This window comes from Podarcis gaigeae, assembly GCF_964106915.1.
Source record: "Podarcis gaigeae genome assembly, chromosome: 2".
Classification (NCBI taxonomy): Eukaryota; Metazoa; Chordata; class Lepidosauria; order Squamata; family Lacertidae; genus Podarcis; species Podarcis gaigeae.
In genome coordinates, this window is record NC_139679.1 from 121,599,092 (window position 1) to 121,615,870 (window position 16,779).

Below are 16,779 nucleotides of genomic sequence, written 5' to 3' on the forward strand. Positions count from 1 at the left end.
TTTTGAGGAATATGCTCACCATCAGCAATGGGAAAAGTTAAACCTGACATTCCAGTGCTAGGATATCTGTTATCGACAACTGCATTGTGTATGCACGAATAGACACTGTCAGGAACATAAGCATGGGGATACACATAACTGAGGATAGCATTTCATGCATCAGATGAAGGGGTTTGTAGCCCATGAGAGTTTCTGTCTGAATCAATTTCTTACTGTTTTAAGTTGCCACAGGACTGCTTTTAGTCTCATGGATTTCAGTGGGGCTAAAGCATGTATAAACAATATCATTCAAACCCATGGTAACAGTGGCTAGGTTCCCATCAGCCCAACACTCCCAATGAACACTAGATATTAAGCAAAACAGAAATAAATGCAGAAAAAGAGGGCAAGTTTTTGGACAAGGGGCCTGGTCAAACTCTGTACAGTGGTACCTTGGTTCTCAAACACCTTGCTGCTCAAACAACCTGGAACCCAAACATTGCAAACTCGTAAGTGTTCTGGTTTGCAAACTTTTTTTTCGGAACTCAAATGTGCTCTGTTTTGAGTGCCACACTTCCATTTGGAGTGTTATGCTTCCGATTTGAGTGCCATACTCCCGATTTGAGTGTTACGCTGAGGTCTGTCTGTTCTTGCTATCTATTTTGCATTTTTGTTTTTGCGGCTCTTTTTTGTGCGCGACTGTGTGGAACCAGAGACAAGAAGACCTTCTTAAACGAGCAATGCAAAGAAATAGAGGAAAGCAACAGAATGGGAAGAACCAGAGATCTGTTCAAGAAAATTGGAGATATGAAAGGAACATTTCGTACAAAGATTTCCATAATAAAGGACAAAAGTGGAAAGGACCTAACAGAAGCAGAAGACATCAAGAAGAGGTGGCAAGAATACACAGAGGAATTATACCAGAAAGAAATGGATGTCTCGTATACCCCAGGTAGTGTGGTTGCTGACCTTGAGCCAGACATCCTGGAAAGTGAAGTCAAATGGGCCTTAGAAAGCACTGCAAATAACAAGGCCAGTGGAAGTGATGGTATTCCAGCTGAACTATTTAAAATTTTAAAAGATCATGCTGTTAAGGTGCTACACTCAATATGCCAGCAAGTTTGGGAAACTCAGCAGTGGCCAGAAGATTGGAGAAGATCAGTCTACATCCCAATCCCAAAGAAGGGCAGTGCCAAAGAATGCTCCAACTACCACACAATTGCACTCATTTCACACGCTAGCAAGGTTATGCTTAAAATTCTACAAGGAAGGCTCAAGCAGTATGTGGACCGAGAACTCCCAGAAGTGCAAGCTGGATTTAGAAGAGGCAGAGGAACCAGAGACCAAATTGCAAACATGCGCTGGATTATGGAGAAAGCTAGAGAGTTCCAGAAAGACATCTACTTCTGCTTCATTGACTATGCAAAAGCCTTTGACTGTGTCGACCACGGCAAACTATGGCAAGTTCTTAAAGAAATGGGAGTGCCAGATCACCTCATCTGTCTCCTGAGAAATCTCTATGTGGGACAAGAAGCTACAGTTAGAACTGGATATGGAACAACTGATTGGTTCAAAATTGGGAAAGGAGTACGACAAGGCTGTATTTTGTCTCCCTGCTTATTTAACTTATATGCAGAATTCATCATGCGAAAGGCTGGGCTGGATGAATCCCTAGCCGGAATTAAGATTGCCGGAAGAAATATCAACAACCTCAGATATGCAGATGACACAACCTTGATGGCAGAAAGTGAGGAGGAATTAAAGAACCTTTTCATGAGGGTGAAAGAGGAGAGCGCAAAATATGGTCTGAAGCTCAACATCAAAAAAACGAAGATCATGGCCACTGGTCCCATCACCTCCTGGCAAATAGAAGGGGAAGAAATGGAGGTAGTGAGAGATTTTACTTTCTTGGGCTCAATGATCACTGCAGATGGTGACAGCAGCCACGAAATTAAAAGACGCCTGCTTCTTGGGAGAAGGGCAATGACAGGCCTAGACAGCATCTTGAGAAGTAGAGACATCACCTTGCCAACAAAGGTTCGTATAGTTAAAGCTATGGTTTTCCCAGTAGTGATGTATGGAAGTGAGAGCTGGACCATAAAGAAGGCTGATCGCCGAAGAATTGATGCTTTTGAATTATGGTGCTGGAGGAGACTCTTGAGAGTCCCATGGACTGCAAGAAGATCAAACCTCTCCATACTGAAGGAAATCAACCCTGAGTGCTCACTGGAAGGACAGATTGTGAAGCTGAGGCTCCAGTACTTTGGCCACCTCATGAGAAGAGAAGACTCCCTGGAGAAGACCCTGATGTTGGGAAAGATGGAGGGCACAAGGAGAAGGGGATGGCAGAGGACGAGATGGTTGGATAGTGTTTTCGAGGTTACCAGCATGAGTTTGACCAAACTGCGGGAGGCAGTGGAGGACAGAGGTGCCTGGCGTTCTCTGGTCCATGGGGTCACGAAGAGTCGGACACGACTAAACGACTAAACAACAACAACAACAACAAGTGTGGAACCCAGTTCAGCTACTGATTAAGTGATTGTGTGACTGCAGTACATTGCTTATTGCTTTCATTTTATGGATCAATGGTCTTGTTAGATAGTAAAATTCATGTTAAATTGCTGTTTTAGGGGTTGTTTTTAAAAGTCTGGAATGGATTAATCCATTTTGCATTACTTTCTATGGGAAAGCGCCCCTTGGTTTTGGAACGTTTTAGTTTTGGAACGGACTTCCAGAATGGATTAAGTTTGAGAACCAAGGTACCACTGTACTGCTAATTAATAATAATAATAATAATAATAATAATAATAATAATATCTTTATTGTCATTGCCCCCTCTCGGGGACAACGAAATTACTTGGCTGCTCCATCCACCCAGGTAGGGCACTCCACTCAAAATCAGAACAACTATAAAAACACTAATTAAAACAATACAGTATAATTGAGCAAGGAAGATTAAATGACTTTCAAAGTCCAAGTTTTCAGGGCCGAGATCGCTCTGGAGAAGAAGCTGTTCTTGAGACGGCTCGTTCTTGTCTTCATCGTCCTGTATCTCCGTCCCGACGGCAGGAGCTCGAAGAGACAGTGACCAGGATGCGATGGATCTTTTACTATGTTCAGTGCCTTCCTATGGCACCTTGTGGCATAAATCTGCTCTAAGGTGGAGAGTGGGCAGCCAACAATGCTCTCTGCTGCCTTCACAACTCTGCACAACCCCATCCTGTCCTGGGTAGTACAGCTTCCGTACCACACACATAAGCCATAAGTGAGCACGCTCTCAATGGCACAGTGATAGAAGGCAAGCGGAAGATGGTTTCTCCTTAGGATTCTCAAAAAGTACAGTCTCTGCTGCGCCTTCTTCACAAGCCCCCTTGTGTTGACACTCCAGGACAGATCCTCTTGTAATTCAATACCCAAAAATCTGAACGTTGTTACCCTCTCCACACGGACCCCATCAATCAAAAGTGGCTGGACATTGCTCTTCTGTCTCCTAATGTCCACCACTATCAGTTCTTGCTTTATTTCATCTTGGGAGACAGGAAGTCTGGTCTTTAAATTAATCTCAAAAACCATAGTAAGGGCCAAAGCGAGAGGGCGATCCCAGCATGCTTCAATGCTTATGCAAACTCCCAAATCCAGTTGTGATCCAAATAATAGGTTGTGTTGAGCTGCTATGCTTACAGCAGGCAACAGGCACATAAAGCCAAAGAAAAGCGGTATTTATTTTTTTCACACTTTGGCTGCGAGAGTGCCTATTGCAAGTGTTCAGAAAAACAAAACAAAACAGGTTTCTAAGCCCTTCCCCTATACACACATTGGAGTGGGTGGTTTTTATTTATTTATATTTAACAAAACTTTATACGCCACCGGATGGTAACGAAACCTCTTAGGCGGTTTACCAGAAGTGTCAAAGTTATCAATTAAAAAACATTGAAAACAATAAAAAACTTTTAAATTAAACAGCAAAGTTAAAACCGTAAAAATGTTAACATTAACAATATAAGATTGAAACACATCAACATCCATGCATCTGAAAAGGTTTGCCTGAACAAACATACGTTGAGCCGGCGCCGAAAAGAGTACAGCAAAACTGCCTGCCTGACATCAATAGGCAGAGAGGAATTTCAGCTAAGAAGTGATCCTATCACAAGAACTCCAACTCACTCTGAGAACAGGGATCATCAGGAATCTCTGGAGACTTCATTCTCTCCTGAGGATTCTTGGGAGCGGGGGGGGGCACATAAGGGCATCACACCCTAGTATACCATAACACTATTTGTAAACAAAACGTATTTACAACGTCAACGTACTTTACAGTACATTTTATGTTACAATAGATACATTTGCATTCATATTCTTATGAAGAATATACAAGAATGGATTGATATTAGACAAAAATTTGAAGCTATAATATGTGAGGATAAATAATTACTGTAAGGGTAAATTAAGAGGGTATTAATTTGCTGAACCAATTTTTTAATGTAATACAAAAAAGGGAGGTGTGAGGAAGTCAGGAAAATAAGTAAAATGAACGGTAAAAAATTAAAAAGAGGGATTTTTCTTTTTTCTTTTTCTTTCTTTGTTAAATTTTGGTTTTTGTATTTTTCTTGTGTTTTTTGTTTATCGTCTTGTAACTTTTTTCTTGTTAAAAATTTAATAAAATATCATTAAAAAACACACATTTGCATTCAATAATAGCTAAGGGGAAAGGTCCGAAAGGTGACAGATCGGTAGGCAGGTTATACATCTTGAGGAAGAAGAACAAGTCTTCTTGGTCATGTGAAACTCGACAATCTGTGGGGTGAAGGCCTCAGGTGAAGAGGGTCGCAAGGCCTTGACTGGAGACACGGCCGCCCAGCATGGTTTCAAAAATATGCCGACTGCTATAACAGACTGAATCTCAGTTAACACCAGGAAGGAAGTAAAACAGTGTCAGCTGCTCAAGGAAAATATGCGAGACACTGACAAAAGTGCCCCACTGGCGAAGATCTGGTGCTTTGTGCATGTAGCATGGAATAAGGTGGAAGATGCTGGCACTGGGTTGAGCCATGTTATTCAGAATCTTGGTTCAATCTAAGCCTTCTTCCATGTATCATACAGGTGCAGATGATAACTGGAGTTGCTGAAGGAAATAAACATTGCTTGCTGTTGCACCCAACCACCTCTCAGGTATGATGAACAGAGAACTCTTTCTTCCTAATGGGAGTCCTTTCCTTTACCTTCTCACAGAGGAAAACCTCAAACTTGTGGCTTTTCTGGCAGATGTCCTGTGTGTTCAGCAGACATGAGGAGGAGCCACAATCTGATGCCACCACCATCCTAGACATGCTGAGATGATGATGGCGATCAGGAGCATCATAAATTCGCAACTTGGAGGCTCTTTAAGTACATGAATTGCTGGGCCAAAGAAAACCCCTGGGTTGATGGCTACCTCATCAGTGTTGCCGAATCTCTCTTTATCCTCTCTCCAGACATGAAGAAGGTATTCAACCCCTTGGCCAATGACATGTACCTCGCAGAGCTGTTGTTAGCCACTCTGAGTCCGGCTTTGGCCGGGGAGGGCGGGCTATAAATAAATTATTATTATTATTATTATTATTATTATTATTATTATTATTATTATTTGAAATGAAGTAATACTGGGCACTGAAAATGCAGTTCATGGTTTTGAGAAACAGCAGCAACTTTTTCGCTCCATTGGCAAATGATGAGATCCTATTGCAATCCTCACCCGTGTATTAAATAAAATCTCCTAAAAATAAATTTGTATACAGCCATTGATATGGTTTCTCCCCACTGTGAGTTCTTTGATGGGAAGTGAGATTGGAGCTCTGGCTGAAGCTCTTTCCGCATTCCACGCACTGATACGGCTTCTCGCCAGTATGGATTCTTTGGTGGGAAGTGAGACTTTCCTTCCGACTGAAACTTTTCCCACACTCTTGACACTGAAATGGTTTCTCCCCACGGTGAATACTTTGATGACTATGGAAGTTTGTGCTTGTATTAAAGCATTTCCCACATTCCAAGCATTGATACGGCTTCTCCCCACTATGAATTCTCTGATGTCGACGGAAGTTTGTGCTTGTATTAAAGCTCTTCCCACATTCCAAGCACTGATATGGTTTCTCCCCTGTATGAATTCTTTGGTGGGAAGTGAGACTTTCCTTCCAGCTGAAGCTTTTTCCACATTCTAAGCACTGATACGGTTTCTTCCCACTATGAACTCTTTGATGGGAAGTGAGACTTCTCTTGGAATTAAAGCTATTTCCACATTCCAGGCATTTAAATGGTTCCTCCCCTCTGTGAATCCTTTCATGTAAAGTAAGATTTGAGTTTCGAGTGAAGCTCTTTCCACATTCCAAGCAGTAATATGGCTTCTCCTTGGTGTGGATTCTTTGATGGGACGTGAGGTGCGAGTTCCGACTGAAGCTCTTTCCGCATTCCAAGCACTGATAGGGTTTCTCCCCTGTATGAATTCTTTGATGGGAAGTGAGATTTGAGCTCTGACTGAAGCTCTTTCCACATTCTGAGCACTGATATAATTTCTTCCCAGTGGGATTTATTTGATGGGAAGTGGAATGGAACCTCTGACTGAAGCCATCTCTACACTCCAAACGTTCATAAGGGATTTTGTTGTTGTCTCCCTTGTTCTTAATCTCCGATTTATCACCACCTGTAAATAAAGAGAGGAAAGGATCAGAGCATCAGGAAGAAATAGGCCCCCAAATTATTGAACAATGCTAATTAACATTTGTGATAGAAGAAGAACAGAAGGGAGTTCGATGTGAGGTCTTGCTACAGGGTTCACTGCCTTTGTTGAATCACAACATATTTATGGGAACCTGAGATTCAAGAAACCTGGGATGGATTTTGTTTGGCCCAGTCATGGTATCTACTCCATCTCCAATGTCAGTAGTCTCTTTGGTCAACCAGAAAGTGACAGAAGCAAAAATAAAAAACAACAAACCTGACAGAATCTACTTCCAGCTCCCCTAACAACTCTGAAGCTTACATTTAAAAAGGCCTGGCCAGCTCAAACCAGCCTGATCACTGTTCAAAATGGCCAAACTGGAGAAAGATTATTCACAGTCAAAACAACAGATACTGTCCATTCAAGGTTATCTGTTGGGGTGTAAGAACCCGAGATGTTTAGTTGAGCTACATCAAAATATTGGAGGATCATCACAGATAGGTACTGAATTTCAAAAAAGAGATTATGATCCAACAGGGAGCCTTACTCAGAAAAGCCATGATCCCACAGTTCTCCTCCATGACTTCATTATGCAGAGCTCTCTGGTCAGCATCCAGCAACGCCCACTCCTCATCTGTGAAATAAACTGCTACCTCTTCAAAGCAAACTGGACCCTAAAGAAAAAGAAAAATGCCCTCCTCTTAGACAGCATAAATATTATTTACACATCACTGTGTTGTTTTCTGCCTGTTAACTGTTTGTTGTTGACAGAATATGCACAGCTTGCAGACTTAACATATAGCATAAGAGAACAAGAAGCACATACGTTTGGAGAAGATTGGAAAACATTTATTGAATATATGGGAAATAATTGTTTACAGCTGAAAACTCCGGCAGCATTAAGATAAATTCAACAGTGTAATTAAGCTTTGATGGATGCAATAATGGAATAACGAATGGTATAGTTTTTGTAAAATAGGCAGGGATTTATGATACGTGATATGAACCATGGAAAGACTACAAGGGAAGTCATTGATATCTTAAAGGTAAAGGGCCACAGACAGTTAAGTCCAGTCACGAACGACTCTGTGGCTCATCTTGCCTTACTGGCCGAAGGAGCTGACGTTTGTCCACAGAAAAATTTTCCAGGTCATGTGGCCAGCATGACTAAGCTGCTTCTGGTGAGGTGAAACCAGAGCAGTGCACGGAAATGCCGTTTACCTTCCTGCCGGAGCGGTACCTATTTATCTACTTGCTCTTTGACGTGCTTAAGGATGTAAAAATGAGTATTTAAAATTGCAAAACAGAAATTTTTATTAAAACAACAAACTATATATATATATATATAGTTTGTTCTTTTAATGGAATTTTTTTTGCTGCACATTTTAATTATGCGTGCTTATTTTAATGTTTTAATGAGATTCTTTTGCTGTGCATTTTAATGGTGGGCATTAATCATTGTATAAATGAGTGGAACTCAACAGTCTGCTCTCCAAATCATTCCGTCTGCGTGGGCATTCAAGTTTGCAAGATGGAAGCACCCCCTCTTCACTCTCTCCAAGTGCCTTTTTTGGGGGGGGGGGGATGCCCGAAAGCGAACTTCAAGGGGCATAAGGGGGGGGGGCGGAAGGAAATGGCGAAAGTCCTATGGTGCAACTGATGGGGTGGTTAGGTGATTCCTGGCCACTGTTTGCTGTGTTTTGCAAACTACTTAGAAGCCTATTTTAGCATTAAACGATGAATATATAAATAAAACTCCAAGTCCCGATAAATGATACTAATGATATTCAGAAGGCTAGTTAAGGTGAGGCGGCTTTTATTCTCAGCACATAAACCTTATTGAATAGCTTTTCCAGCTTTTGTTGAGGGCAGCTTTGACAAAGGAAAGAGGAGGGGAGAAATTCGTTCCAGCCCAGAGGCACCCAACTGCCCCTCTCTTCAGCCTCTTTCCCCACAATGCTCCTTCCTCTTACCTGATCTGGTTCCTCAGCCGCTGCTTCCCCTCGGCCACCATGAAATGATGGATGAGGAGGTCCTGCTGGCATCATTTTGTCACCTGCGAGAGACAAAGGTAATTTGGGAAGCCGTTCTCTCAGAGGTTAAGCAGTTCAAAGTGTTGGTGCTGACCTTTAAAGCCCTAAACGGCCTTGGCCTAGTATACCTGAAGGAGCGTCTCCACCTCCATCGTTCTACCCGGACACTGAGGTCCAGCGCCGAGGGCTTTCTGGCGGTTCCCTCACTGTGAGAAGCCAAGTTACAGGGAACCAGGCAGAGGGCCTTCTTGGTAGTGGCACCTGTCCTGTGGAACGCCCTCCCACCAGATGTCAAAGAAAAAAATAACTACCAAACTTTTAGAAGACATCTGAAGGCAGCCCTGTTTAGGGAAGCTTTTAATGTTTAATAGGTTATTGTATTTTAGTGTTTTGTTGGAAGCTGCCCAGAGTGGCTGGAAACCCAGCCAGAAGGGCGGGGTATAAATAAAATATTATTATTATTATTATTATTATTACTAATTACAGGTGGGCCTTCGAAACAATCTCACCTGCTGAGTGCATGTTTACACCCATTTCATACTTTAGTTGTGTCAAAATACATCTCTCCTCCCTTGGGCTTTTGGACCCAAGTGTAAAAGACCATAGCTGTCAACGTTTACCTTTTTTTTAAGGGAAATTCCCTTATACTGGTAGGATTCCTTGCAAGAAAAGGGAAAAGTTTACAGCTATGAAAAGGACTCACAGATTTGTTCCAAAATCAACAGGATGTGACCGAACAGAGAGAGAAAAAAGAATTAATCCTTACCCAGTGGCCTTTCTCTGGTTTGCAACTGAGTCTTCTTCACCTCAAAGTAGCCAGTGCCCATTTCTGAAAACAGATCCTTTTTCTGTAAGAGCAACAGGGATTCAAAACAGAGAATGGGGAGAGGGATTAGAAAAGGAATGGCAAGAGGCAAAAACTTTAAAGGTATCGGGGTGCTTTTCAAAAAAAGGATGGGCAATTAGTAGAGAATTTTGGGAGAGTCTCCCTCATGTTCTGAGCCCCTTGGGATTATCCAGAGGAAAGTCTCTCTCACCTGCTGCTCAGCTTGACTCAGGAGGAAACCTTCGGCCAGAGCCACCGCCTGGGAACTGGTCTCCGCTCCGCATTCCCTCACCCAGCTCTCCATCTCTGGTGGAAGGATAGCCAAGAACTGCTCCAAGATCACCAGGTCCAGCATCTGAGCTTTCGTATTCCTTTCTGGCTTCAGCCACTGACGGTAAAGGTGGTAGAGTCGGCTGCAAACGTCTCGGGGTCCCTCGGCCTCCTGGTAGCAGAACTGCCTGAACTGCTGGCTCTGGACATTTGAGCTGGGGGTGTCCTCCTCACCTAGGATCTTCTGCACAGAGTTTTCCCAGAATCCCCCACTGTTCCCAGTTTGGATGGCATTGCCCCTTCCTGCTTCAGGGCCAGCCGAGTCTTGTTCATCCATATGGGCTCTCAGGAAGCCTCCGAAGGATCTGAAGGAATCCCTTTGTCTTATGCCAAGTTCTGTCTGTTCTAATTTGAGCTGCTACCAAACCTACAGAGCAAATACATAATTCTGTTGTAAAACTTAAAACACTGTCAGGAGAAGCAAAATGTTCCCTGAGCAAGCATAGATGCACCTTGCTAGGAACCAGGGCTAGACTGTACCAGCCCAGACTCTGTGATTGTATGTTGTTTTAAACTGGAAGCTGCCCAGTGCGGCTGGGGCAACCCAGTCAGATGGATGCCATAATAATAATGACAACGACAACGACAACAACAACAACAAACAAACAACGGCTCAGGTCCACAATACCTCAAGGACCACCTCTTTCCATATGAACCTATCTTCTGAGGCCCTCCTTCGCATGCCCCCTCCTTGAGAGGTTCCAAGGGGGGCAACGTAAGAACAGGGCCTTCTCTGCAGTGGCTCCCCGTCTGTGGAACGCTCTCCCCAGGGAAGTTCGCCTGGCGCCTTCATTATACACCTTTAGGCACCAGGCAAAAGCGTTCCTTTTCAACCAGGCCTTTGATTGACGCTATTTACACCCTATGCCCTTTTAAAATGTTTTGTTTTGGGGGTGGCTATTGGGTTGTTGTTTTTATTTTTATTTGATATTTTGTGGTTTTATATCTTGAGTTTATTTTGTGAAGCGTCCTGAGACCCCTGGGTATAGGGCGGTATATAAACTCAATAAATAGTAGTAGTAGTAATAATAATAAGTAGTAGTAGTAGTAGTAGTGTTTTCATGTTGTAACTTGCCCATGGAACTTAGGGTGATGGGTGGTTTAATAATAATAATAATGATGATGATGTTACATCATTTAAACCCCCCCCCCAGTGATATATGCTTGAGGGTACTCCTGGAGTCAACATGGCCACCTGAAGCTCAGGTGCCCTATTTAAGGTGCTCACTTAGGCCCCAAATATCTGAAGAACCACCTCCTTCCCACAGACCATCTTGGGTGTTCAGGTTGGCAGAGGGACCCCTCTTTGTAGTTTCACCACCCTCAAGAGTTTGAGGTGGTTGTGGTACAAGAGAGGGCATCCTTGCGGCGGATCCTAGGTTAGGGAGTTCCTTCCCCAGAGGGGCACCCCTGGCACCTTCTCCTCTGACACCTGATCCATGTGTTTTCTGGACCCACCCTATTCCCGTGACTCCAGTTTGTTCCAACTCTTTTAAATATTGAATTCTAAACCCGCCCTGGGTAATAAATGTTGTAATAATAGCAACAGTCATGGGCGTAGTCAGGATTTAAATGTTGGAGGGGGCAAGAAACCCACCTGCCATCATTCTCTGTCTGGCTCTGCCTAGCAGAATCGGAATGAAATGTCTTGACAACAGTTGTTTTGAATTACTTTCTGTTGACCCCAAGTGCTCAGAAAAATCGGTCAAAAGCTTTCTACTTTTAGTTAAGTGTTTTTATTTATTTACTTGATCGGGAGGGGAAGCTGCTCCCCCCCCCCAGACCCACACCCATGGCAATAATAACAACCTCAACAACAATAACATAAAGCCACAAACGTAGGGGAAAATGCCTCAATAATACACACATAGAGCCTCAAGAAAATGGGGTGGGAGAGCCTGTTGGAATTTGCAGGCTTCCCGCCAACCTTTTGAGGCTTTTGCATAACTAAGCACACACACTTCACAGCACGAGAGGGAGAAAAAAAAACCTCAAGAAAACAAATATACAGGCCTTGTCTGCACTATATATTTTATAGAGTCATGGCGCCCTCCAAAGGATCCTGGGAACCATGGTTTAAGGATGCAGAGGGTTGCTAGGAGACACCCACCCTGACCCACACATACATTCCAGTTACACGGCTGCCATCCCTAGAGTGGTTTAACAATCAATTGTTCTTGCCAGGGAACCCTGGGAATTGGTGGGGTTAAAATAAAATAAAATAGGAATAAAGGTAAAGGTAAAGGGAGCCCTGACCATTAGGTCCAGTCGTGGCCGACTCTGGGGTTGCGGCACTCATCTCGCTTTATTGGCCGAGGGAGCCGGCTTACTAAGCCGCTTCTGGTGACCCAGAGAAGTGCACAGAAACGCCGTTTACCTTCCCGACGGAGTGGTACCTATTTATCTACTTGCACTTTGACGTGCTTTCGAACTGCTAGGTTGGCAGGAGCAGGGACCGAGCAACGGGAGCTCACCCCGTCGCGGGGATTCAAACCGCGAACTTCTGATCAGCAAGTCCTAGGCTCTGTGGTTTAACCCACAGCGCCACCTGCGTCCCACTAAATAGGGCACCCCTATTTTCACAGGAGAAATGTTGAAGGCTATTATTATTTTCTCCACCCAGCAACTGCCGGAAGCACGGTTGCTGCCCATCTTAAGACTCCTGCAGCCGTGAGTTCCATAGTTCTGACTATGCATCGCAGCAGGAGAAAAGCGCTTTCTTTCCTCTGCCCTCAATTTCGCACGGGCCTTTATTTCTTTTCATCTCTATAGGTCAGGTATTCATTTTTAATTATTTTTTTTTTAAAGTGTATTCCATGCCCAAACGTTTCCGCCCGGCTACAACCTCTTGTTACCGATGCGACTTATTCCCAAATGTGGTTTCTTTGCATTCCATCCCCCCTCCCCCGCCTTAAAGACCCACCCCCTCCCCAAACTGGCAAAGGGAGACTAGAGCTGCAAGACCTATTGCAAACTCGCCCCCTCCCTGGCATTGCAGAGAGGGAGGGGGGGACTTCATAGAATCATAGAATCATAGAGTTGGAAGAGACCACAAGGGCCATCGAGTCCAACCCCCTGCCAAGCAGGAAACACCATCAGAGCACTCCTGACATATGGTTGTCAAGCCTCTGCTTAAAGACCTCCAAAGAAGGAGACTCCACCACACTCCTGGGCAGCAAATTCCACTGTCAAACAGCTCTTACTGTCAGGAAGTTCTTCCTAAGGTTTAGGTGGAATCTTCTTTCTTGTAGTTTGGATCCATTGCTCCGTGTCCGCTTCTCTGGAGCAGCAGAAAACAACCTTTCTCCCTCCTCTATGTGACATCCTTTTATATATTTGAACATGGCTATCATATCACCCCTTAACCTCCTCTTCTCCAGGCTAAACATGCCCAGCTCCCTTAGCCGTTCCTCATAAGGCATCGTTTCCAGGCCTTTGACCATTTTGGTTGCCCTCCTCTGGACACGTTCCAGTTTGTCAGTGTCCTTCTTGAACTGTGGTGCCCAGAACTGGACACAGTACTCCAGGTGAGGTCTGACCAGAGCAGAATACAGTGGCACTATTACTTCCCTTGATCTAGATGCTATACTTCTGCTCCCTGATTTGGGGGGTCGTGGCTGCCCCCCCAAGCATTAGCTGAACACCTCCCCATGCATGCTCCCCCTGCAGCCCTTGGACACCCCCTTTCTCCCCAATGCATGCTATGGAAGAAAGGAAAAAAGACTCACCAGATCCCTACGGCACTTCAGACACAAAAGCCACCGCCAGCTCCCTTTGCAGGAAGGGAATTCAGAGGGAGGTGCTTTTGCTCTGGAGGACTTGGCCCCCCCCACTTTATTTCTCCGTCCCCTCTAGGAATCCAGCTCACTTCTTTTTAACCCTTGGCAAGCCGAGCGCACCAAGCTCGCGCCTCTCTCCCTCTCTGCGCCAGGAGCGAAGGAGGCGCACTGCACATGCCTTCATTTTTGGGGGGATCCCCTTGACTGGGTTTCTGAGCTGTCACCTCCCTTGGCCAGAAACAGATTGCAGTGAAGTAGGCTCTGCAAGGACGTAGGAAGCCCCATCGTAGAATCATAGGCTTGTAGAGCTGAAAGGGAACCCCAAGGGTTATCCAGCCCAACTCCATGCAAAGCTGGTGTAATAAACAAAAATCTGCCCTTATTCCCTTATGGGGGACACAAGAGCCCTTATACAGTCCTTTGTAGGTAGGAGAAAATAACAGAGGCCAACCAGAGAATATTGAGAAGCAAAGCAGCTAGTAAGCCTGATCTTTATTAAAGCTGTTGCAACAGGGTGCGCCCCTTACACACAGGAAAGGAGGAGGACCTCGAACAAAGGTGTGCAAGCCCTTATAGACATTTTAAATTCCCTGCCCTGGAGCTCCAGACCACCCCTCCATACATCATACATACATCACAGAAGGGGTGTAACCCCCCAAGTCCACCCCCACAAACATCATACCTACACCACAGAAAAGGCAGTCTACAACAGAAATTTGAATGTTGTTTTTCCTGTCTGCCAGGTTATCTGATAATGCCTTATCTGATTGCCTTTTCTGGTAGTCTGTCCATTCCTTTGAGATGGTGATTTCCCAATTCCTGAGACAATGGGAAGGTTCCCTCACCCCCTCCCTCCTTGCAGAGAAAACATTTGGTCAATTTTGAGAGTCAAAATGGTGTCAGGGCAGTCTTCCTGCGCTGCTCCAGACATGTGGTCCACATCTCTATATACGTGCTTGGTTGGTACATTTATAAACACTTATTATCGTATATATATATATAAGACCTTAATTTTTTTTATTTCACAGGACTCTCAACTCAAAGCAGCCGTGACAGAAGACCAACCAACCTCTGCTTAAAAACCGCCAACGAAGGAGAGTCCGCCACTTCCCGATGAAGCCCATTCCACTGTCAAACTGCTCTTACACAGTTTAGTCAGAATCTGCTTTTTTTGGGGTCATTTGGATCTATTATTTTGAGCCCAGGCCTCTGGACCAGCAGAATACAAGCCACGCGACAGCCCGTTAGCTATTAGAAGATGGCTCTTATATTTCCCATTCAGTCAGATCTCAGCTGAATGGTGAGCAAGGCTCTTCCTTTTTCTGCGACTGAAGATGGGAGGTGGTACACCCGTCCCATTAAATAGTTTTAATTGTGTTTTACCCGTATTTTTCGCTCTATAAGACGCACCAGAACACAAGACGCATCTAGTTTTTGGAGAAGGAAAACAAGAAAAAAAATATTCTGAATCTCAGAAGCCCGAACAGCAAGAGGGATCGCTGCGCAGTGAAAGCAGCAATCCCTCTTGTTGTTCTGGCTTCTGGGATAGCTGTGCACCTGCATTCGCTCCATAACACACACACACATTTCCCCTTACTTTTTAGGAGGGAAAAGGTGAGTCTTATAGAGCAAAAAATACGGTAGTTCCTTCTTTTGCTCCTCGCATTCTATTGCATTACAGTTCAACTTCTGTAGAAATGTGGTTAAGATGCAATATGTAAGATACAAAAGAAACAATAGAAATACAATTAAAAGACCCCTCGTGAATGCTTTAGTTGAGAGTCCTGCATCGAAGGGGGTCCCTAGGATTAGACTTCTAAGGTCTCTGGAACTCTGGCTAAATTGACATAAAAACTGCGAGACAAGGACAACTGTGACTTTAAAGAATGGGAACTTTCCACAAAGCACTTAAAAATACAACAAAATGAATTGGACTCCTTGGCAGGTTTTGGATAAACATGCACAAATTTATTGTTTGATAATATGGTAGATAGATTCTATAGGGATTGAAATAACTTTATAATATGCAGAGAATAACATGTGCTGAGAAATCAGAGAGGAGCTGAAGGAAGTCTGGGGGGAGGGAGGGAGGGTTTGATGGGGAGTGGAAAAAAGGGGGGAATGATGAATATGATATGTTTTATATATTGTTATGTTGAAATTGTTTATATATATATGTACACACACATACACACACACACACACACGTTGTTGTTTAGTTGTGTCCGACTCATCGTGACCCCATGGACCAGAGCACGCCACACACACACACACACACACACACAGCCTCTGGAACTCACCGCCAGATGATTCTTCCTCCTCCTCCCAGGCACTGATGAAGCAACAAGCCTGGCTGGGGTCACCCCCACAATTTGGCAGTGGCCAGGAAACGGATTGCACAAATCACCCTTTTCCTCCACCTTCTTCTCTCCGATTTAACCTCTTTCCCTTGCTCAGCACATGAAATAAATATTTGCAGCGGGATCTTCAGGAGAGGCAGACCTTGCAAAGGAGGTTCGTGCTGTTGCCCCTGCTTTTGCAGCTGCCTGCTTTGCTCAGGTTATAGTATGGGGTGCGAGCGAAGGAACCCCAAAAGCCTTAGCCGGACCAAATGATTTGGAAACGGCGATGGCCGGAGTCAACTTTGAGTGGCAAGACAAAATAAATAAATCCAACTCAGGGTTAACGGGAGAGAGTCCGGATGCCTTGAAACGGCAGCTAGGCACCCACTTCCTGCCCCCCATCTCCCGCCTCCCCCCATCTGCCGCCTTCGCGCCCCTTCCCCGCCCACCTCTCCAAGGGATCGGGGTGAGTGCAAAGTGCATTTGGGTGGGGAGGTGCAGTGGAAGTGGGGGGAGGCGATGGAAGGAGGGGGAAATGGGGGGCGGGATGGTGGGGGCCCCCTGTGCGTTAAAAGCAAATGCAACGGGCATTGGGGTGCAAGGGAACCCCGAGCGCTGGAGGAGAGACGATGCAAAGGGGTGAGCGATTCCTGGTGTTGCACTGGGAAGAAAGAGCGCCTGAGATTCCCCGCCCCATAGCATAGGATGGTGGGCCTTTTCTGGGTCTGGTATTAAGCGAGAGCCCACATTTTTGAGGCGCCACCCAGAGCAAACAGTTCATCTGTTCTCTCTTCTCCAT

At 44.7% G+C, this 16,779-nt stretch overlaps 3 protein-coding genes across 6 annotated transcripts in view; 2 read left to right on the forward strand and 1 right to left on the reverse strand.

Annotated features, from left to right (window-relative positions):
- The window catches only part of LOC310837527 (uncharacterized protein), a 93,495-nt gene extending 80,503 nt beyond the window's left edge, over positions 1–12,992 (forward strand). Inside the window, exon 7 of the transcript XR_014560570.1 lies at positions 12,881–12,992. The gene's annotated coding sequence lies outside the window, so the exon portion shown is untranslated. The remainder of the gene's footprint in view (positions 1–12,880) is intronic.
- Positions 1–13,701, reverse strand: part of LOC310837592 (uncharacterized protein) — a 60,378-nt gene extending 46,677 nt beyond the window's left edge. For 2 of the 3 annotated variants that reach the window (XR_014560587.1, XR_014560588.1), the window contains exons 1-6: positions 13,588–13,701; positions 9,741–10,226; positions 9,470–9,551; positions 8,644–8,726; positions 7,218–7,344; positions 4,725–6,652 (exon numbers count right to left, since the gene is read on the reverse strand). Coding sequence is in view for 1 of the 3 variants with exons in the window: in XM_083724429.1 (XP_083580555.1) it covers positions 5,718–6,652; positions 7,218–7,344; positions 8,644–8,726; positions 9,470–9,551; positions 9,741–10,136 (1,623 nt within the window). In the remaining 2 variants the exon portion in view is untranslated. Of the gene's footprint in view, positions 1–4,663; positions 6,653–7,217; positions 7,345–8,643; positions 8,727–9,469; positions 9,552–9,740; positions 10,227–13,587 lie in introns of those variants that run through there. The other variant, XM_083724429.1, reaches the window with a different exon arrangement.
- The window catches only part of LOC310837292 (uncharacterized protein), a 530,615-nt gene that overhangs the window by 500,499 nt on the left and 13,337 nt on the right, over positions 1–16,779 (forward strand). The window contains exon 1 of one of the 2 annotated variants that reach the window (XM_083723612.1): positions 16,380–16,446. The exons of the other annotated variant lie outside the window; for it this stretch is intronic. The gene's annotated coding sequence lies outside the window, so the exon portion shown is untranslated. Of the gene's footprint in view, positions 1–16,379; positions 16,447–16,779 lie in introns of those variants that run through there. 2 annotated transcript variants of the gene reach the window in all.